We start from the raw sequence: 22,838 nt of genomic DNA on the forward strand, positions 1-22,838 counted from the left end.
CTCCCTATTTATCAGACAGAGGGGGAAGCTACAGGGCAACTGACTGGCCAAAGACTGCTCACAACTCAGGTACTTAAATTGATGGCAAGTGGATTCAAAAGGGGGAATGTATCGACGGAATAGATATTCAGTTAATGGTTGGAAGACTTTGTGGACTGAAGTTGATTCCACACTGGTTATTTGAATCCTCCATAGTCTGTTTGGTGATCGTTGGGGTTAAATAGTTGATTGATAAGAATTACTGTATCATGCAAACAGCATCACTGATCTTTAAGATACATGTTTTGATAAGTTTCTGCATTATTTTATAATGTATTTTGCCGTTCTAGCATTTGCATATTTATTGTTCTGATATTTTTGGCAATGGTTTCCCACACATAGGTGAGGCTCATACACATTCATTTAACTACTGTACGTGTCTTCAGGAATATCTAAATGTTGGAAAGGTTAAAGTTATCTGAATGCTTCAACACTGTAATTAATTGAGATAATTGGAAGTGGTAGTATAACAGGGGAAAATTCAATTTATCAGTATGTTAAATCTTAGATTTCCAACCCTTTTGCCTATCAAAATAGCTTAATATTTCAGGTATTAATTTCATGATCGCTATCTACCTGTAGATAGGGAATCTAGGATGACTCCTAGCTGACAGTATAGAGTCATTCAAGAAAAATGATGTATTGTCTAAGATACAAACTTTGTAACCCTCTTTTGTAGCATATCATTGCTCTCTTTAATTTTTCATAAGTAATTGTAAAAAGTGTGTTAACGAAGCATGGTTTCATCAGTAAAAGCAATAACCTCAAAAAGATACTTGCGTGGTGCGGGTTGGTACCTTACAGGGAAAAGAGAGAAGCGGTTTTAAGTTAAAATAAAAAGGAATACACCAGAAATGGCACCGCCTAATATTTGAACTCAGCAACAAAATTTTGATTTTCTGCTAGATGACTTCAGCTACATTCTGTGCAGCAGCACCAGGTAATTCAACATGAGGAACAAAAAAAAAAATTAACAAATCAATCAAAGGGCTGCTTCATCATTACTAATGACTTTATGAGAGAACAAAGGCACAATGTCTCAAATGTACAGTGAAAAGAACCATCTGTAATAGAATCTACAGGAACCAGAATGCCATCCCGTAAAACAAATTTTGGATCAAACCCCAAATGGGTATTTGTAGAAGTACTTGCTTCGGTTACACCTCCACCTAGAGAGTGACAACTGCATTCCATTGGTGCATCTAAACAATTTCCTGAACTTTTGCAGCAACATGTACTGAGTTCTGGACACTCCGACAACTCTGGATCTTCACATCTCACATCTTCCTCGATATCATTTCCACCACAACCAGCAAAATAAACTTTTCCAACTGCCGACAGAAGATCCACGGATAATGATGCAACAACATCATGGACATCCTCTGCCGTCCAATTGCTCCCACTCAATCCCAATGTATGAATAAGAATTTTCTTCATCAAGTTGTGGAGGGTGCATAAACATTCAGTGCAGCAACGATACATACATACAATGCCCGAGTCAGTAGAGAGACTGGTAGTTTTTCTTGAAGAGAAGTCGACATCAACTGTATGCTCCCAGGGATCAGCTTCACCATTGTTACAGGGAGGTTCGGTCTCTGTCATGGAAAAACCATTAATCTGGTCACAAGATTTTTGGGAATCTGAGAACACGGTAGCACCTAATTCACTTGCACTACAGGGCCCATTCTGGGAAATAACAACAGATTCTTGGAATGCAAATCCATTGGAATGTTTCAAGGACTCAGAATTTGTATCAACTGCAATATTCCCAGTCCTTTCTGACTCACATGGTCCCAGATTTGTACCGTTCTGTTCCTTTGTAGTATTACCAGTTGATTGATCAGCAACAGGAGAATTGTGAAGATTCTTGTCCAGTAAAGTATCAGGAAGGAGATTATGCCGCGAAGACCCTTCTTCAATTAGAATATCTCTCCCTGCAGTATCACTATCCCCACTGTTCAAGCTAAGGCCTCCTAAGTTTTCAGTGGCTGCTCCATCAGGCCTGTCTTCTGTCCCTTCTGATTCATGGATGCCTTTCTCAGAAACTTTTTGCTTACTTTCTTCTGTTTGAACTAAATTGCCTGTACATGTAAGACTCTCTGCACATCCCACAACATTAAGTTTAGGGCTTTCTTTCACCAGAGCATCCGACTCCAAACTGAAATAGAATAACTAATTGTTAGAAAATAATTGGAGAACAAAAATGGAAACACAAGCAAACAAGGATAATAGCAATTAACACCTCTGCAAGGCATATGCCCAGTTATTAACCACATCTTCCAGATAAGCCACTTGCGATAGAAGACGGACATATTGATACCTATCTTTCCCTGCTTGAACTTTTGCATTAATCTCTCCAACTAAGAGCTCAAGAACCCTCCTTACATCAGAGGAGACTTCTCTAAGTGAAACATACACACCTCTATATGCTGACAAGCCAACAGCAATTAGACCTCTTACTAAACCATATTTTTCCTTGCACTTAATACTGGTGGAACCACAAGCAACAACTACCTTCTCAACTGAATCATTAGGATGAATAATGCAAGAATTGAATGGCCATCCCTTCCAAGATCCACTTATGTCAGCACAAGGACCTTCCTTTAACTTTGATGTGACCCAACAAAGTTCAGCAAAATGAGGATATCGCAGAATCTGATTGCCAAATGTAGATATTGCTAATACTAAGCTTGATTTTCCCTTCAAAGTTCTATTGTTGGGTGGTGGTGGCCCTCTTACAGAGAAATCATCAGGACACTGGGGTTTTACCTCATGTTCATTGGCATTACCATGACTTGTATTGTGAAATTCAGTGTCAGTGCAGACTTCAGTAAAACCACAATCTTTGGGCACCTTCCAAGAAGTTTCACAGGGATGTGTTCTTTGATGAATTGACTGAACAACCAGTTGACTAACATCCCTCACTAACTCTGCTGCAGATAGATTGATCACTCTATCCCAGTTAAAGTTCCGGCCAAGCTGTATACAGAATCGGGGTATTGGGTGCTCCAAGGGCATTGACAGACTGCAGTTCGATGTATGACTCTCGAAAAACTGCCTTACTCTTTTGGGGAGTAACACATATGGAACTTCTGAAGTAGCCTGTAGGCACATAAAAGCATTAAATTTAAGCAACCACTTTTACGAACAATGGTTGCTATGAGCCTATGATACAGAGAAAGGAAATTTGATATGTAATTAAAATTCAACCAAATCATGATTAAAACTAGATCAATTCCTAAAGACTAATTGGAAAGTTTAGGATCGAGTTCTAAAATATTGTTTTCCTCTATCGTTGCTGAAAATATAAGGTAATTTATTTTTTCTTTGAGAACAAAGTTTTTCTTCGAGAACACTCATGAGATACACTAAATTAAAACAACTATTTTCCACTGCATGTATAAATAAAGAGAATTCCTACAGGTGACCTCTCTCTACCTTATATGTTCTTGTTTGAGAATCTAGCCACCATTTTCATGCCAGAGATATAATATTAGGTGACATGTACCACAAACAAATTCTATAAACATTTGAGTTTTTTTTCTCACTGTGCAGTATAGTGCAGAAACCAGTGAAAAGTAATGTGTATGAATAGCCTAAAGGACTAGGAAAATTGAAAAATTGAACCTTTGAGACTATTGACAACCCCTAATTTTGATGCAAACTCAATCATTTTTCTGTTTCAATTTGTCCATTTATTTCAATCTTTTATTTCTTTATTTTGCTCAACAGAAAAGCTGTGTCTAACTGTCTATCTAAAACAATAGTATAAATTAAACTGTGTGGCGCAACTAATTAGACACAAAAAACATTATTGTCAAGCCTTTCACCTAATAACTAAAATGAAATATGAGACGTGAAAAAATTGTTTACATTGATAAAACATAGCTAGAAATGGACAAAAGAAGTTTGGCAGAAAGAATCAATTGTTTTGTAAAATACTAATATACAGTTTAACTTCAAAAATATTAGAAAGGATCAACAGGTGAGGAGTTGCACTTGTACCAGAATCATCAGGGATGTAGACACACATATAGATTCCACCTGCTCAACAAATGTGCTCCAGGCATGTGAGTGACCATGGAATTCTGTGGGCCCTTCTGATTTGTGCTGCTGCAACCAGGAATCAGTATCCTTCTCAACAAATTGCCCATCGGCAAAACAAGATCCATTGCTCCTGGCAAGGTCATCGTTTGTTGCACATGAATCACTCTCCTCATTACCTTGTTGAAGTGTCTCCACAGCCCACAAATCTACTCGGGGCATGAACACAAAACACGACCCCACAGTAGAACATTTCACTGCCATGTCAATAGCTAATAGTTAGTACTTCTCAAACTAATCAAGAATGAACACTTCGTTACGGCATATTGATGCAAGTACTTAGAAGCTTTCTCATTCAACTATGCCCGGGAGTTCAAATTTCAGACTTAAAAGAGCTGTTGAATTTGAAACAAGTATCTAAACAAATGACTAAGGCAAACTCAAACATATAGTTTGGCATGTGTAAACAACCCCGAAACTAGCATACACAGGTTTGTACTGGAAATTTTCCACCAAGAACTCACTTAGCATATACGTTCATGAAGAATAGTGTATTTAGCAAAGTTGACAGTCGATCTCTGTCAGATTACATTGCTAAGTTGGTCAATTAATAATGTTTTCTATTTCCTAATAGTAAATACTAAATAATTCCTGGAGCAGAAACTATGTAGTGCTCTTTTCTGTTCCCAAACTGAGTTATTCAAACATGTAAGCACTTTTATTTGTTTTTTTTTTCTGTCAGTTTCTGGAGGACAATCTGACACAGATCGTAGTAATCTGAAGCCTCCCACACATTGCACAGACAATTAATAATGTTTTCTATTTCCTAATACTAAATACTAAATAATTCCTGGAGCAGAAACTATGTAGTGATCTTTTCTGTTCCCAAACTGAGTTATTCAAACATGTAAGCACTTTTAATTGTTATTTATTTATTTATTTATTTTTTTTATAAAGACACAAAAATATAAAAGATGAAGAATAATTACTATAAAGTGGAATGGTTATCCACCGAGTAAGCAAAAATCAAATTTTCTGTGCCATACAAAGATATAGCCAGACACCCATCGCCCCTCTAGAGGACTAAACCAGCCTTTACACTATCTCAACACCCCTCCAACTAAGACTAATAAAAAGAAAAAAGAAATGATCAATCTTGAAATGCCTTAGAAGTTGAAGCCCAAACAGAAGCTAGCATATGGACTCTATCCCATAAATCTTCAATGTTCATGTTTCTCAAAAATACAAGAGTTTCTTTCCTGTCAAATCACCCAAAATATAGCTGTACAAAAGCAGGTCACAAACTCTTAGCTATTTCTTTACCCCCTCTGTTTCTGAAGGACAATCTGACACAGATCGTAGTAATCTGAAGCCTCCCACACATTGCACAGACAATATTAGCCAGTCTCAGAGACCAAAACCGAAAGGTATGCAAGCACTATTACAAATAGGTCTGTACTATGAAATAAAGAAGCTAGAGAAAGGAGAACATACTTAGTAACAGTGTTAAACCCTGCACCAAATCACCACGTCCTTCTTGGGAAATAGTTGCCAAATCAACCTTCTGAATTTCTACATTTCCGATAAAAGAGTGAAGAAGACAAGCAGCAAGATGCCTCTGGCCTCTTCCAGGACTTCCAGAAATCAAGACCCGAAATCCAGATCCCTTGCTAGCTGTACAAGATATATTTTGCAGTAAACTACAGTTTATACCATAACTATGCGCTATAGAAGGCTTACTATTAGCACAGTCATCATTACTATCACCAGCAAAAGCATCAAGACCAGAAAAGCTAGCCTCTCCGGTTATTATGCCAGCATATTGGAGCCTTCTCTCAATCTCCTTTGCAATGTCCGCTTCTTCAAGAAAATCATTAATATGTGACCACCAATGATCACTCAGCAGTTTCTTCTTATCCAAAGCAGAAACAATCACACTTTGAATCATCTTTGTAGCTTTAGTAAGAGAAGGAGGCAGCCATAGGCGTTCATCAAGATAAAGTGAAACAAGCAAGGTGGATAACGGTTGCAACAGACAAGGAATCAGATGGGATGGAAGAGGAGATGATACCAAATCATGAGCAGCAATTCCTGCTTCTCTTTTTGAGCATGGTGGAGGGGAACATGATAAAGCCTCCAACCAATCTCTTTCCTCCACAGCAAAGGAAGGAAGAGTAACACGTTTGGAGCAGAAAGCTTTTTCTGCAGCAGCAGACAATATTTCTTGCAGAGGAAAATTCCTTTTCAAAGCAATAATAGCGGCTTGAGTACAAAGAGCCTGCAGGTCAGCACCAGCAAAGCCTGCAGTTCTGGCTGCAATCCACTTTAGCAATGATCCAGTGACTGGTTTTGGCCACCTCTCTGTGTGAAGTGAGAGAATAGCAGCCCGGTCCTCCATTGATGGCAGCGGGAAATAGATCTCCCTATCAAATCTTCCAGGCCTCCTTAATGCCGGATCAACAGCTTCAGGACGATTTGTTGCACCTATCACAACCACTGAACCTCGAGATTTCAAACCATCCATTAAAGCAAGCAATGTAGACACAACTGAAGAATGCGTCTGATCTTGCTGCCTAGTCCGGCAAGGAGCTAATCCATCGATCTCATCAAAGAAAATTATTGAAGGTTGACACTTCTCAGCAACCTGAAACAAGAGTCTAAGCTGTCGCTCAGCATCACCAACATATTTTCCTAAGCAGTCTGCGCCTTTGCGCGCAAAATACGCTATTCGTTTGTCACCACGAGCACAAGAACCTATCAATGCCCGAACTACTAGCGTTTTACCTGTTCCAGGGTGCCCATGCAAAAGAACACCTCTAGGAGGAGTAAGGCCCAGATTGTCAAAGAATTCAGGATATAACAGTGGTAAAATAACAACTTCCTTCATACAACGAATAACATCTTGAAGCCCAGCAACAGATTCAAAACCCTCAAATAGTTTTCCACTATCAGAGTCTGAGCCACCAATATACACAGGTGCAATTCTCAACAAATCTCGATGCAGCCTCTTTCCTTCACGCTTTAAGAACTCCTCATCCTCACCGCAATTCTCCAACCATTTTTCTTCCGCCTCCATATCCTTTCGCCAAGCATCATTTGACAGCTTCCTAATTTCCATCTTCATTTTCCTAGCTTTCAACTTCTTTATTCTGGCTAAATATTGATCACCATAAGGTTGGAAAAGATGCCGATGATCTGTGCAAGCTATCAGAAATTTGCGGTGATCAAAAATGCACCCATTAGCTCGTGCACACGGCTGCAAAATATACACTGACATAAGCAACAAAATAAGGAAAATAAGGAACAAGATTTCTGGCTTCCTACGGTTGGGGAAAAGGAAAAACCAATCACTAACAAAATCAGATATTAAATACCAAGTGGTAAGTTCTCGGACACCGATCAACACGACATCCAATAGTTGCCCCAGGCCTCCCACACCGAGTGCATTTTAGTGCTCTTCCTCTGCAGAGGGCAGCCCTTATATTTTTTAAGCATCCGAGACCAGCAAAGTAAACCTGCAAACATGTATAATCATGTATGAAAATTTATTGGATGAAAAGAAATTTCAAAGATTGAGATGATGACCCAAAAATTCAAAAATATGAACAAAAAAGGATAGCAATAGCAAGTCAAAAAACAAAAAACAAACTTGTTGATACACAAGCAATGAAGAGTGTTTCTTACTTCCTACAAATATGTTCCATCACATGGCAGGACTACAGAGGTATAACATTAAGCCCTGATGATGTTAATGACACAATATCAATAATGATTCATGCTCAGAAGATAATCAGTGAGTCTTTTGAGCAGAAAGGGGATGGCAAAGATGAGTCCACCAATAGGGATCCCCTTGAGAAGAGGAAAGATTTCAAGTAAAGATAATCAGTGAGATCTTTTGAGCAGAAAGCCACCAACCTTAATTCTGAGAAAGTATACCAACTTTTGTTAATTAAGAATAGACCACTACATAAAGAATAGAAGTGAAAAGAAGAATGAAGTTTCACAATTAAAATTTGTTATGCAATTTCAGTTCCAGGAAAACAGCAAATATCTGCAGCTAATCTCTTCAGATAGAGAAGCAACGAATTTCATGTACCATCAATTCCTCTGAAGATCCTGTCACCACCTTTCAAGTTCATTGTCTCAACAGGATCGTGAAAAAACAACAGAAGAAGTTGAATAAACCTCCACTTTACACCTTTAATCCAAGTATCAGAGGATAATATTTCACTGCAACCCCGAGGTAAATGGCATTGCCTTAACTATGATATCTAAACATTTGGATGGCCAAAATATGAACTCCAAAATTTCTCATTCAGTTCTAGCAAACTAATCAAATAATCTATTAGCCAAAAAAATTTCAAGTATTTAATGAAGATAATCAATTGATGATAATCAAACATCACCATCAGAAATTACCTTGTTCTTCAATAATGATATTCAGAAAGATAACTAGTTGAGCAATTCGAGTACATTTTTCATCATTTCTCTACCTCCACTCAATCAAGGTTTAATTAATGAAATGCCCAGTATGGGTTTCTAAGATCTAATTTGTGTTATTCTCCAAATAGCTTTATGTAAAAGCCTATACAAGCCTACACCTTCATACATAACGTCCAGACATTAGGAACATATCAACACATAAGCCTTCCCAGTCAAACATGGAGGTTGTCTTTTTGATATTCTTCGATTAATATAATTCCTTAGCTTCATATAAACTACATATACAATATACCCTGTGAAGTCATTAACTCTCACCAATCCTTTTGGTAAAATAGATACTTGATCTAAACAGAATCACAAAGAAGAAAATAGAAGCATGCATGTGGAAATAACAAATATTACTTATTCTTTGTACAAGGCAAAAAATGAGGAATCATTATCTCTAAAATCAGCATGAATACACTTTAATTCCATCCGCAAAACATAAATGGAAAGAGCTAAGCATGATTCATTTGCTAATCAGTCAAAAGAATGCACCTCTGGACTCCAGACAGCGCAGTGCTGATGAACCCAGGTTCCAGCAATGCCATAACGATCGTTTATAGGGCCCAAAAGACGACCAAGCCACCCAGGTTCATCACCAAATCCATCCCAAATGTCATAGTTAGGCTCCTCTGAAGCTGAAGACCCACTGTACACCTCATTTTCACTATCACCTGCATCCTGGATCAACCTCTTTGGAGGCTTACCATCATTTCCACACCCACATAAGCCACACCGCCTCCCCTGTTTAATGCGTGGCCAGCCAAGTGTACTGTCTGACCCAGGGTTAAAGGCATCCACCTTCGGAGCATTCTCACATTCCACAGGTTTTTCCTCAAGCATTGCAAGAAAGTCATCCTTTTGATGATCAGAACTTCCATCTTTCACTTCACTTGTGGAAATTCTGACATGTTCTCCACCATCTGGATGATCTTCTCCTTCATTATGTTCTCCACCAATTTGATGATCTTCTACTTCATCATGTTCTCCACCATCTCGATGATCTTCTACTTCATCATGTTCTCCACCATCTCGATGATCTTCTCCATCATGTTCTCCACCATCTCGATGATCTTCTCCATCATGTTCTCCACCATCTCGATGATCTTCTCCATCATGTTCTCCACCATCTTGATGATTTTCTCTTTCATCTCTATCCTCAAACTGCATCCTTTCTTTATCACTCTTTTCTGTTGTATCCATCACTTCCACATTTTCATCACCAATGCAGTCCTCCTTTAGCTCCTTATCACTTAATTCTTTTGTCTCCTCTTCCTCAATTAGCACTCTAGCATCAGCCTCAACTACTTCTGTTACGTTTTCAACGCCCAGTACACTTTCCGGAATCATCTTACTGTCCTCACCTTCATTGCCCACTACACTCTCTGGAATCGTCTTACTGTCCTCACGTTCATTGCGCACTACCTCCAATTCCTCCCCCCTCCCACTCTCCTCCTTCATCCCACGGGTCCCCACCTCTTCCTCCTTTTCATGCATTTCCTCTTCCTGCCCACTCTTCTCTGGTTCGTCCCCCAAATCATTCAACTCTTTGAACCTGTCCAGCTTCTCTGCTTTCGAAACCACCAAATCCCCACCTTCCGATCCCTTCTCCATACCAACCTCACTCTCAGCATCCTCATCCATTTCCCTAAAAAGCTTCCTCCTCCTACTCAGGTGACCACTCTCATCACTCTTAGCCCCAAACCCTACATTTCTCCCTCTTGACCTCAACCTCGATCCCCAAACCCCTGGCGAAACAGACTTCTCATTATCCTTCTCTTTAGCACTCCTTCTGCTACTATTCAAACTCTTACTAACATACAAATTCACTGTTTTATCCATTTTACGCCTCTTTTTAACTGGGGAGGGAGAGACATCAAGCAACACCGGAGCCCGTCTCACCCGGGAGCTTCTGCGGAGCTCCAAATTCCTGGCAGCTGACCCTGTCTCAGCAGCTTCATCATCATCCTCATTTGGTTCACCATGGTTCTTAGCATACTCCTCTTCACATATTGCATCAAGCCTCTTGTGCTTCTTTCGAAGCCGAGGCCCCGATACACTACCGTCCCTCTTCTTTGGCGAAGAAGAAGATGCCGTTGATAATTGCATTACCTTTGGAACAGTTAATATCCAGAAGTTCTATACGGATAATATCGTTTATATATGAAAAGAAAATATCTGTAATATCTGTCTATCCCTATGCGTTTACATAAAAAGAGTAAATTAGCGCAAATGAGTAGTGATCGATCTTGAATTTTGGCCAAATGGGTGTGTTATTAAGCAAAAGTTACAATGAAAATTATTCAAAAAGGAGATTTAGCTCCGTGGCTCACCTGTTTCTGCTAAGTTGAATGGCAGAGAATTCGATTTTTACATGAATCCATTCGTAGAACAAACAAAAGCAAATCCTAGCAATCGATTTGCTCTTGATTTTTTTTTTCCGTTTCGATTTTGGTTCTTTGTTTTTATTTTTTATTTTTATTTTTTGGGTCCGTCGATACGAATCCTTTTTAATTTCTTCTAAATTTTCTCTCGCTGCCCTGCCAAGCCTGCCTGTAACTTCTAGCAAGACTAGGGTTGCTCACCTGATTTTTTTTTTTCCCTTGTGAGAGACTTACCACACGCGCGCGTGGAATCACGCGTGAAGATAATTTGACGTATTCGGTGTTTGTAAAAAATTTTAGGAGTCGGATGTACCATCACTCACTTCTCAGTTCTCATTTTAATAAATTTAGTAGGTTTACTAAATTCGATTCAATACCACTGATATTATGCTATGCAATTTATTGATTTAAATAAAAGCTAGTGAGTCCTAGTAGACTTACAAAAGTATTTTATGATTAGAGTATAATTTGACTAGATTTATTTATTATATCATTTATATGGCTACTGGCTAGAATGATAATTTGGAAATTTTGGAGTGATTATTGAGAGTGGTGGACACGCGCTATGATGGGAATTGGAAGGGGATTGAGATAAGGTGATTTTGCTGATATTTTTTCAATTTTCCTACCAAAAATTTGCCGCCAATTATGCATAAATTGTTTGTGGCTGTGTGGTGTTGTGTTGTTGCATTGGTGAAGGACAACGGCTCTTTTTTAAAAGATTATAACTACATAATGGGACGCTTTTGTAAGGTCTCTCTCTCGAGCATTGGGGGATAAGGCATTAGGGTTTGTGTTTATTTGACTGTTTTCAAATTTCAGATGCAGAAACTTAAAATAAGATTAAAAGAATGAGAGCAGAAACTTAAAATAACCCTAGGATTGGTAGCTTTAAATGTTACTTTTTATGTTGGAAACGCCTAGTTTTTACAAATTTTCATAATGTACACCCTAAACAGCCGAATTTGCATTAAAGTAATGCAGTTTTTTGCACTAAAAGAAGCGAAGCACCACATTCATATATATCTCACCTGGACGCGCGCACGAAAAAGAGAGAGAGAGAGAGAGAGAGCATCTCAACTGTAGAATACGAGTAAATACAATTTGAATAAATAACAACCTGTCCAAAGAGCATTTTAGCTTGTACATCTTCCTTTCACTATCAAATACGATCCTCAAACAAATATTGAACATTTCGAGAATCAGGATTCCTCCGGGCAGTTATCTGCACACGTGCACCATCAGCAAGCATGCGCTGCAACACTCTGGTTATGTTCTTTGTGTCATCAATGCCAAGATGGTGACTTCCAAACATTGGCACTTGGCGGTTCTTCATCATTCCCATCATTCCCGTGGCCTGTGTTACATAGTTATGCAAAAGCATCAATTCTTTTTTCCTTTTATAAAAAATGAAGACAAATAGTGCATCTGGGTTCAGTACAATTACAAATTGGTCAGTCTATTAGTGGTTCGAGAAATAGAGCATTGAATCAACATTTAAAGCATATTACCTTGATACATATCATGTTAACTGAGCAACAACAGAAACTAAGTCACACACAGAGGAAGAAAGTCCCACTATTTTTCTCGAACCATTCTTACTATGATGATACATAGAGGGAAAAAGGGACACTTGTTAAGTGAAATTGGGAAAGCTCAGTCTACTCACTCTTCTAGCTCTTTCTAGGCTTATAAAAATTGTAGAAAACATCCTTCAGATTGATCCACTCCATGAAATATGGAGGAAGTTTGATCTGTGAGACTTTGCACTGATCAGGGACCTTTGTCTTCAAATCCCAGTTTCCACTATAATAGCAGTAGAAAAAAATAATTCAAAAAACCAAGTTGGACAAGTTCAAATTTTAACCAAGTTGAATACCATTCAAGTAATTTAGAAAAATTTGACCATTTGAATTGTCAGAAGTCGAATGTATTTTCAAGAGAAAGGAAAAAAAAAAAGTATCATAAGTGTACACGAGGCAAAGAGAACTTTGCAATTAAAAAACTTACGAGTAATAATTAATAATTCATTTGTTTCAAGAAGGAAAAATATCATTTATAAAACACTTTATAAACATCAAATGGTGGGCTGCCTAACTGAAGGTGAACTGACTGAGTATATTCTTATGAAAAGACGGTTTATTTATTGAAGCAATTGCCTGAAGCACCTTGACTCAGCTCAGGAACTATAGTCCCAAGGCAAAGGAAAGTGCCTTGCTGAAGTCACTAGCCCGATAAGGCAAGCAAGAGCACCTCTCTCACACACTAGGAACAGAAAAGGAGAGATGCAAATGACTTGCTTTGCATAAAGGTAAATTAATATGTCCATCTATAAATAAAGAGGGATTCACCAAGTAGCAAATGCTGCTCGCTTAAGATGACCACCTCGCCCCTTTTCCCACAAGTGATGCTGAATTAACCAAGCTTCAAATTGTTGAATAACTTCCTTAAATGGCAGAGCAGTATCATGCCAAACACTGCAAATTTAAACAATTTGCTATATCAATTTGTCACAAAAAGTTCAAAGTACATAAATTAGGACAAAAAAGAGACTTAAACTCAACAACTTCAGTGAGGAAAAGATATATGCCATACAAAATTTGCTTCCTGTCTATAGAATATATCATATAATCACATAAAGAACGCTATTAAAGTATCTGAAAATACAGAAGCAGTATAGACTGTAATGGTGTCAAATATGAGAACAAGGGAAAGATCTACTAATAATACTGTAACCATAAACAAAATACTAGTTTTATTAGGATCAATGACTGATAAGCTGCATACCGATCAACTCCAAATTTTCCATATTTTCCTTCAATGTACTTGTTTATGTGTTGTTCGCTCATTTTTGAGGGCCTCACAAACCTGTAGAAAAAGTAAAAAAAGTATTTATTTGTTTATTCAGCTGATATGATACTTGCATAGTTCCAAACCAATTAAAGACTAATTTAAAAGGTGAATTCCATAACTCAGACACCACAAGCAAACATGCTTGCATAAAGGTTCAACATGCTGACTCCTTCATAGGCATGCAAAAATGTCAAATGATATACTTTACTCTAATAATCATAGAGAACTGAAAATGAACTAGTCCAATCTTATCCCAGTTCTTACAGCCTAAGATGACCTCATCTTTTTATGACAGAACTATGACAGCTGCAAATGCTTGTAAACAGTAGGTGCACAAGTTCTCACTATATATTATTTCCAATAAATTTAAGGCCATGAAGATGCCTGATTTGAAGAAATTACAACGCAAGGAAAATATACAATACAATGCACCACTGAGCACATATTCAATTGACCAAATGCAAAGAACCAACAGGGAAATGCAGTTAATAATTTACCCACCATATGAGTATGTCATAAATAAAAAAAGAGCAGCAACCTGTGGAACAAATCTACAAAAGCCATGGTTTTTGCATCTATCATCAGAACAGGAAACTCAAGAATCTCAATTTTGCCCTCCAAATCGAGCACCAAGAAAAAATCTAAATCTTGAGAGCACTTGTGTTGAAAGGCAGCTGCATCAACTTGAAGATCCCTAGAGATATCGTGATTAAACTTCTCCAGATGCATAACATCATCCATCTAAAATGAAGAGGGCGTAATTCCAGTTACAAACCACGTTTCAAATTGCAAAGAAGAAAATAGATTCTGGAACACAATTCAAAACAACATTTGGAGAGAAAATGTAATCAAAAACACAGATTGCACAAGCATCCCAACTTCTAGAAACAAATGTGGTTGAATTTGTAAACTGGAACATTTTAGAAAAGTTATTGAAAGATACGAATTAAAAAGTTACCCGACAAAGTATGCCTTAAGGTGGCTGTTAATTATGAAAGGACATGAGTGAAAAATTCTTTTAATCCAAATCCACAGTAGGATGAAATAACTAGCTGTTAAGTATACACAGGAGCGTGGTAAGTAAAGTGCTAACAATAGAAGGCCAAGTAGGTACCACACACTTTAGCCATTGTGCTTTCAAACTTAAGCATAAGTAAACACCAGCAAGGGTGTTTAGAGATATACTTTCCAAATTAGCTTTGAAAATAAAGCAGAACCATAGCAGTTACAAACATCCCTTTGATCCTAAATCTCTCTCGGCCTATGTTTAATGTGAATCGTTATTATATACAAATAAATGCTTTCATTTGTGAGAACCAAACCTTACACCAAAGCAAGAACGAGGTTCGTGTACATTCATTGAAACATTTGATCGAACATGTGATATGCAATACGAAATTTGACAAACTGAAAAATCAAATGCAGAAAAGGTAGCTTATCTTCGCAAAAACGCAATAAAGGGTCAGCACAAAAAGTTACCATTGTACACTTTCCTTGCGTGAAGTACAAACACATTGGTCTCCATCGAGTACTTGCACCCTTCTGATGAGTCGAAGAAGAAGATGAAGAAGAAGAAGCTGAACATGAACAAGATATGTGCTGGGCACAAGTGAGTTTATGGGCACGAGTGAGAGGAACGGGAAGAGAAAATGGAAATGCAGAAAGAGAGTTGGGAGAGCCAAGGGGAGCAAATCTGGAGAGACAAATTTTTGAGAACGACATTGTCGTTTTCGAGTTTTGACGAATTCGACGTTTCGGTTTTTAATGGGCTTTTTCAGATGCAAGTCAGAAGTGGGGGATTTGGTTAAAATTGGCGGCTATTTCGTTTAGAATGTTTTCATCCTGGCCTTACCCATATCATTAATGGTTAGAACACGAACCAGAGGCCTCAAGGACTCAACATTATTGAGGGCACCAATCCAATAACGTGCTTATGGCTGATTCCTATCATAAAATTAATCTATTAACAATATGATTGTTCTTTTATGATGCCATAATTTTTTTAGGGTATCAATAATATGTTAATTGTGTGCCATTAAATTTAATTAATGGTAAATAATATTTATATTAAGGAAAAAATTAATAATTAAAAAATACTTGTAACCTGTTTGTCATCCGTTTAAGGGTGGAGAATTTTTGTAAAACAACCGTGACAACCCTTAGAGTTTAAAATAATTTCACATGGATAACATATTTTATTTAAAAATCATATTTCAATCCTCCTTTAAATTTGTAATGTGATAATTTTTTTTAAATAAATGTTTCTAAATCTATTACTATTTAAGTATAAGATATAAAATCTATTAGGTTATCTAAAACAAATCAAATAAGTTGCAATTGTAAAATTTATATATAATCTAATACCAATAAACGATACAACTAAGCACGTATATTTAACTAAATGTCATAATTACATCAATAAATTCATGGGTGAGATTGCTAGTAACCTAAGAAATATTTCATCACCCATGTTTTAATAAAATTTAACATCGCATATTAAAAGACTCATTATTTTATATACTATTAAAGACCATTGTATAATTTATCATGAAATATGTATTATTTTTAACACCCATTTGACATACCTATTCCACATGAATTTATAGTTTATGTTACAATTAATATTCTTACATGATAGTAAATTTAAATTTTACAAGCCTATATATTTTCATTTTATTTTCGAATATCACTTTGATAATTTCATAAAAGTCAAATCTAACATATAATCATGAAAGATTATTTTATTGATATCCTTTGATTGTAATTATACATTTTTATGTTACTTAGAGTCATTACTTTTATTATGGTAATTAATAGTGGCAATAAATAAAATATTATCTCCGATAATATTTACATGGGAAAGAATGAGAAAGAAATTCTTTAATATATTTTTATTTACATGGTAGGAAATTATCAAAGTCTTATAAAATTTAAGTTTCACAAGTCTATTTTCATTTTTTATTTTGAATATCACTTTTTTAATTTCATAATAGTTAAATCTAACATATATTCCTAATTAGCTTTAGTTTATGAATCATGAAAAATTATTTTATTGATATTCTTCGATTGTAATTATAATATTTTTATGTTACTAAGAGTCATTACTTTTATTATGATAATTAATGGAGAAAATAAATAAAATATTACGTCCAATAATATTAAACGGACAAAATGCGAAAAAAAAAATCCATTGTATGTTTTTATATTTCCATTATAAAAAAATATGGTTTGGATATTTTAACTTAAAAATTTAACACAAAAGTTGAGCTATTAATCTCTCACGGTCTAATAGTTGATATTAAAAGTCAAAGCAACATTTTATAATGTTATTTAAATCAAAATATTTCTCATGATGTAGTTATATAGACATATATATTTTTCAATAATAATTGTTGAATAAAATGTCTTTCATTTGCTGTGATTCATATAGTATCATTAAAAAAATATATAAAAATTATTTTATTAAAATACCTTCTACTATCATTATTGTTTAAGCATTAATGGTTTTGTAATTAAATTTATACAATATAAATTATTATAATACTTTGAAATATCTTTATATACAGTATTATTGAAATAACATTACTTGTTAATTACATTTATTTTAAGGTTATTATATATATTAATTTCAAATACTAAATGTAAAAGTAAAAAATTGTAAAGTGATAGATAGTACATAATAATTTTAATTAAAAAATTATTTGTATTTTTTTATTTTTTGGTGACTTAAAAATATTTATCCATTGAGTAAATAAAAAATAATTTAAAGCATGAAGAATTATCATAACTTACAAATTACCTATTACATAATTACTTATCCATTAAAATTAAATTAAGGGTGAAGTTTCTAATCTAAAATCTAATCATCTGATTTTTTATTATTGGACTTTTATCCCAACATAATAGAAAATTTCTTTTATCAATTAATTAAAAATAAATAAAAATCTTCATTTACTTGCAACCTAAAGGCTACCTGTTATTGTTTAAATAATTAATTTTTTATCCATTATATCAAATAAATGGTAGAGGTTAAATTACTAAAATTCAAGAGTTCATAACAATCCCATTATCAATGTTGTAAAAACTCCTTCAGCATTATAAAAAAATCCTTCAATTATATATTTTTCTATCTTGTTATTTCTCTTTTTTATAAGATAAGGAAATAGACAAAACACAAATTTATTGTTTAATATCTTACCTTTTTCAAAATTTAAATTTGGGTGGCTAGTTAAATAAAACTGCTTGAAACCACCCTGTCATGCCCCCAGCAGTGTAATTCAAATATTTGTTTCACTCAATAAGGACAATGCTAGTAATTTCATTTTAGACAAAAATTGATAGATTTAGATGTTTGAGAAAAATCGTTAGGCCAGTCAATTGATGCTCAAGACAAATTGATCGGCAACAGTTACAAAGCCAATCTAGCATCAGTTACTAATCTTTTCCCCCCAAAAGAGAATATGAAAGGTATACTAAGAAAGTGTAATTTGCACTCTTCTGTTCTAGAGATGGCATTTATGGAGTTCAGTTAGCTCTTAATTTCATCACTGGCTGTGTTCTTCATCAACTGCAGTGAAGTCTTCAATCATGTCAGTTCTAGCTGTTTCCTTACTCGTTCTTCGCATTTCATCAATATCGACAAGTAACAACGAGTCACAAACAACTTTTGAAACCTGCAGTTTCCTAGGGCAGCCTGAGAAGAAAAGTCAATTGTCAAAGATGAAGCAGATAACAACTAACTACATAATCAAAAAACAAAGCAAACAAGATACCTGCCACTGGGCATCGAGCATTGGCATTCTTGGATTTTATGTAGGCCTGGATTGCATTTTTTTCATATATATGCTTGCATTCTACACTGCAAAGGAGAATATACAAGAACGAAAGAGGTCATGTTGGAGACTTAGAAAGTCCGCTGTCTATGGGTTATAATTCTCAGCATATCTTTCCCAAGTTTTGATGGAATAATTTAATCCAGGCCTCGCCAACTTCTTAACTGCCGCAGGAAAAATAATACATGCATACTTAACCTACCATCAAGTAAGCAACACCTCTGCTTGTAGACTAGATGTAACTATTTCCATAACATCCATAACATCCAACATTGTTATTTGTTGCTATCAACATTGGCCACTCTTCATTCCGGTATTCAACTAATTTAAAAAGCACTTCACAGTTTGGGAAGGCACGGTTGCTTCCAAAAATTTGGCTTTCTTTTTATCTAATAATATCTTAATTCTATCATTCCCTTGAAAATATTATCCCCACCAATTTACACTTACATATATTATCTCATTCATATAGTGGGCAAAGTGAAGTCCCACTTGCCAGTCCAAGGAGGTATATATCCCCGTCATATTCCAGAACTTGCATGAAAAGCATATGCCCTTTCAGGTGGTATTTGAACACGCACTTTTTCCAGTTAAAATATAATTGGCAGCCAAAATGGTTACATCTTGGAAAATAACAATCTAAAGAACAAAAAGGAAGAAAAGAAAACCTAGGATATATTTGAAGGATTTGGTACCTGCGAACTGGTTCGGCTAATTCAGTGATGGGTTTTCCACTCAATGGGCAACTGATATTCAAAATATTGGATTGGGTACTGGTCATTACAATGTCTTCCTGCTCCTCACCTGGCATTAGTTCACCAGCATGATGAACATTCTGCACAAAGACAGTGAGAAAAACACCAGTTATATAATTAGACAAACAAACCCAAGGAGTCACTGACAGCCAATAGAATGTATCACCAATAAATATGGAAAATGATATACTCAAATTATGTTTTATTTTCAAGAAGTCAGAAAAAATTTGCATTGACTGCTGCAACAAGAGTTAAAGCAAGTCAAGCAGATCATAGAATGTTAATTATCTAAACTTAAGATCACTTTTGAAGTATTTATTCTTGCTGCATACACATCTTAATCCATTTTCACTTCATACATATAATTTTAAAGTATCTGTCAGTTGCAGAGAAATGTCTAATTGTTCACTCTGCACACGTATTCTATCTAAAGACTAAAATGGTGACCCCAATAATCAAAATTAACTCAATCTCTATTGGCAGAATCCAAGGATAATATTCATAGTTTTGTCCAAGATCTCAGGACGCATACCCAAACTGCTTCTCTGAATTTATGTAGTGGATCATTCGGTGGAACAGAAGAAGAAGCAGCCCTGGACTTTGCATCCTCATCCACAAGCAACTTCTTAAAATCAGTTAACTGCAGTTCAAAAATAAAACCAATAAAGTCTATTGGAGAGAAAAGCATGTGTACAGAATTGTCAATTGAACAAAGAAATTCAATCACCTCTGTCCCGGGCTGGTATGTATTCCCAACCGATTGAATGGCCGCTGAATGGTGTGTACAGTCTCCAAAAGCTTCCATCAACTGAATAGTAGCATCTTCTAGCTCCTTCACCTGCAATAGTGTACAATTATCAATTAATTAAACATGTCAAAAAGAAACTGCAGATCACATTGCATAATTCTGAATTGCAGTATACCAAGTGAAACATATAATACATCCAAAATAATATAACAGGGTTATTGTTCAGAAGAAAATGGAAACTACATTAACTGCAATTAATGCAATTCATAACAGAGCCAGGACTGAACATAAGAAACTAGAGTGGATGAATGCAGGATATGTAAAGAAATAAAAGATAAAAATCCTCTTGAAAAGAAATGGGACATGAATGTATATGGAAGCAGCAAAGAACTCAATCAAGTGGCAAAATCTTTATCAGGCATTATCTAGTCAACTAGTATGTGTATAGGCAATTGGAATCAAATCGTAGCTTCATCAAACAAGCCAAGGTTTGTGGATCAGGGAGAGGACTGAAGCACAACTTTTAATAAAAAATGAATAAAGATTTTATACAGCAATGTGAAGGAAGCTACAATTTTCTGCTTAGGAGCACAAAAATAAAAAAATCCAAAAACTTTGGTGTTATTTCAACATTCCAAATCTTCTGATAACCAGAATCATGTGAACTCACGTACATATACAACCAACCAAACACGTAGCCCTTCAGAATATCAATGAAAATACCATTTGAGACTGATTGTCCTTTTCCAAATCAACTGCGATTTCCTTTATCATACCCAAAGCCCTTCGGATTTCCTACAACAAAAAGTAAAAATTCCAAATGAAAGAACAGCCAATATTAGGGTTGAGATTCACTAGAAACTATTTAGTTATCACTTTCTTCTTGCTTCATTGAAGCAACATATCATGATTGATTTGGTTTAAATAGTAACATGTAAACGTTAATATTAAGTTTTAAATATGTTTTTGATTTAGCAAAAATACAGTAACACTTACACGAATGATGCATTTGGAATGCCCATTGGCAACATTAAAAGCACTCTTCAATATGCTTTGTAAGTGCTTTTCAATTGGTAGAAAACACTTAATACATAAAAGCACTTTTAAATAGACCTAATAACTCTTAAAATTTAAAATGCACTTCAATAAGATACAAGAAAACAGAACAACACAATTAGACTAACCACCAATAGTTTTCTATCACTTCAGATATGTTGCTTCCCGAACACAGCATTTGGAATGCCCATTGGCAACATTAAAAGCACTCTTCAATATGCTTTGTAAGTGCTTTTCAATTGGTAGAAAACACTTAATACATAAAAGCACTTTTCACAAAAGCACTTTTAAATAGACCTAATAACTCTTAAAATTTAAAATGCACTTCAATAAGATACAAGAAAACAGAACAACACAATGAGACTAACCACCAATAGTTTTCTATCACTTCAGATATGTTGCTTCCCGAACACAGCCTTAGTCTTTGAATTAGAGGAGTAATCATTATCTACCGATTAATTTCACACTCTTAAACAGAATTTATTACTATTTTAATTTTTGAAAAAATAAAAAAGATTTTCAAATTTTCTTTTTTCTTTTTAAGTTTACAAAAAGAAAACTGATTCTGAAATTGAAGGAGAACAGAAGAAGGCATACACCGATGACAGTATTATTGTCGTTATAGAGAGTTGTAGCAGCGTTTCGGATTCTTCCGGTGACGGCGTCGTGCCGAGAAGCCGAGGTTGATGCCATCTTCCGCAAAAACGCTGCGTTACTTTTGGGGAGTCGAATTGATAAATCTCTCCTTTGCTTCAGCTGTCTGGGGGTTCGTTTTGGAGGGAGGGCGAAGGAGTTTGGGATTGTTGAAGAGGGAAAATCCTTAGGCAAAACGCTTCGTTTCGTAAGGACTTAGGACACTTGTCGTACATTCAGTAATAATAAAAATAATAAAGATATTAATTTTTTTAACAAAAAATAATAAAGGCACCACTGGAAGGCGAAAGCTAAAAAAATCAGTGTATATGCACCCAGTTCGAGGTTACTGGCCAGGCCTACACTAATTATTTTTTTTTCACCTAACTAATAAAATTATGCTATACTAATTTTTACAAAATAATTTATTTTAGAACCTCATTAAGTTACGTTTAACGTAACATACAGCTGGTGATATGATTAGTTGGCCAATAAGTATATACCGGGTAAACATAACAATAATAAAATGGAATTGATTTACGCGGTTGGAAGCCGGTCACTGAAAAAAATCAACGCAGGAGACACCCTTCTACAGGCAGTTGTCTTTATTGTCAACTGTTCTGGTTTCTCGGACAACTCAGTCTTTTTCATTGAGTTAGAATCGCAATTTTGCAAGCTCAAATCTTTCTCGGCTACTGCCAAACCCAAAACCCATAGAATGATAATCATCATTATCACACTGAAAAACACACACAATCTCTTCATCATCATCATTCAAATCCAACTTCAAAGTCAAAGTTTTTTTTTAATCCAAATAAAACCCAAATGGGAAACCTGGCTTGGAGACTGAAAAATTAGTTTCTAGTTGTGATTCTTCTCCTCCCTTGTCATTTTCTTGGAGTCCAAATAGAACCCAAATTGAGAAATTGATTCTAAAGAAAATTCCAGATATGGGATTGTTTTTGCTTATGTTCCTTTTGTCGTTGAGTTCTTCGCCTTCTTCTTTGCC

The 22,838-nt window shown here is 35.6% G+C and overlaps 3 protein-coding genes across 3 annotated transcripts; all 3 read right to left on the reverse strand.

Moving 5' to 3' along the window:
- Positions 1 to 883: 883 nt before the first annotated feature.
- On the reverse strand, positions 884 to 11,027 carry LOC18054017. Its single transcript, XM_006451707.2, has 6 exons — positions 9,064 to 11,027; positions 7,458 to 7,598; positions 5,578 to 7,339; positions 4,045 to 4,340; positions 2,282 to 3,141; positions 884 to 2,197 (listed from the first exon to the last, which is right to left on the reverse strand). Exons 1-6 carry the CDS (start codon positions 10,675 to 10,677, stop codon positions 1,018 to 1,020), a joined length of 5,853 nt encoding a protein of 1,950 aa, XP_006451770.1. The 5' UTR covers positions 10,678 to 11,027; the 3' UTR covers positions 884 to 1,017.
- A 1,006-nt stretch (positions 11,028 to 12,033) lies between these two features.
- On the reverse strand, positions 12,034 to 15,709 carry LOC18054018 (uncharacterized exonuclease domain-containing protein At3g15140). Its single transcript, XM_024178083.1, has 6 exons — positions 15,285 to 15,709; positions 14,344 to 14,546; positions 13,740 to 13,820; positions 13,304 to 13,429; positions 12,629 to 12,758; positions 12,034 to 12,312 (listed from the first exon to the last, which is right to left on the reverse strand). Exons 1-6 carry the CDS (start codon positions 15,525 to 15,527, stop codon positions 12,115 to 12,117), a joined length of 981 nt encoding a protein of 326 aa, XP_024033851.1. The 5' UTR covers positions 15,528 to 15,709; the 3' UTR covers positions 12,034 to 12,114.
- Positions 15,710 to 18,126: 2,417 nt separating this feature from the next.
- On the reverse strand, positions 18,127 to 22,054 carry LOC18054019 (E3 SUMO-protein ligase MMS21). Its single transcript, XM_006451709.2, has 7 exons — positions 21,794 to 22,054; positions 20,864 to 20,935; positions 20,120 to 20,230; positions 19,925 to 20,032; positions 19,333 to 19,472; positions 18,578 to 18,663; positions 18,127 to 18,498 (listed from the first exon to the last, which is right to left on the reverse strand). The coding sequence occupies exons 1-7, from the start codon at positions 21,887 to 21,889 to the stop codon at positions 18,350 to 18,352; spliced, it is 762 nt and encodes a 253-aa protein (XP_006451772.1). The 5' UTR covers positions 21,890 to 22,054; the 3' UTR covers positions 18,127 to 18,349.
- Between the last annotated feature and the right edge of the window lie 784 nt (positions 22,055 to 22,838).

The sequence above is a fragment of the Citrus clementina genome, unplaced genomic scaffold (genome assembly GCF_000493195.1).
Source record: "Citrus clementina cultivar Clemenules unplaced genomic scaffold, Citrus_clementina_v1.0 scaffold_1, whole genome shotgun sequence".
Classification (NCBI taxonomy): Eukaryota; Viridiplantae; Streptophyta; class Magnoliopsida; order Sapindales; family Rutaceae; genus Citrus; species Citrus x clementina.

What these genes read in the sequence shown, in the direction of transcription:
- LOC18054018 (XM_024178083.1), bottom strand. Translation starts at nt 15,527, where the DNA reads ATGTCGTTCTCAAAAATTTGTCTCTCCAGATTTGCTCCCCTTGGCTCT. An exon ending in GGAAAATTTGGAGTTGATCG is followed by an intron (nt 13,430 to 13,739) that starts GTATGCAGCTTA and finishes TTAAATTTGCAG; the next exon opens with TGTTTGGCATGATACTGCTC. An exon ending in CGAGCAGCATTTGCTACTTG is followed by an intron (nt 12,759 to 13,303) that starts GTGAATCCCTCT and finishes CTGCTATTATAG; the next exon opens with TGGAAACTGGGATTTGAAGA.
- LOC18054019 (XM_006451709.2), bottom strand. Translation starts at nt 21,889, where the DNA reads ATGGCATCAACCTCGGCTTCTCGGCACGACGCCGTCACCGGAAGAATC. An exon ending in ACAATAATACTGTCATCGGT is followed by an intron (nt 20,936 to 21,793) that starts GTATGCCTTCTT and finishes TTTTTGTTGTAG; the next exon opens with GAAATCCGAAGGGCTTTGGG. An exon ending in AGGACAATCAGTCTCAAATG is followed by an intron (nt 20,231 to 20,863) that starts GTATTTTCATTG and finishes ACACTATTGCAG; the next exon opens with GTGAAGGAGCTAGAAGATGC.
- LOC18054017 (XM_006451707.2), bottom strand. Translation starts at nt 10,677, where the DNA reads ATGCAATTATCAACGGCATCTTCTTCTTCGCCAAAGAAGAGGGACGGT. An exon ending in GCGCTGTCTGGAGTCCAGAG is followed by an intron (nt 7,599 to 9,063) that starts GTGCATTCTTTT and finishes ACATGTTTGCAG; the next exon opens with GTTTACTTTGCTGGTCTCGG. An exon ending in TGGGCATATGCCTTGCAGAG is followed by an intron (nt 2,198 to 2,281) that starts GTGTTAATTGCT and finishes ATTCTATTTCAG; the next exon opens with TTTGGAGTCGGATGCTCTGG.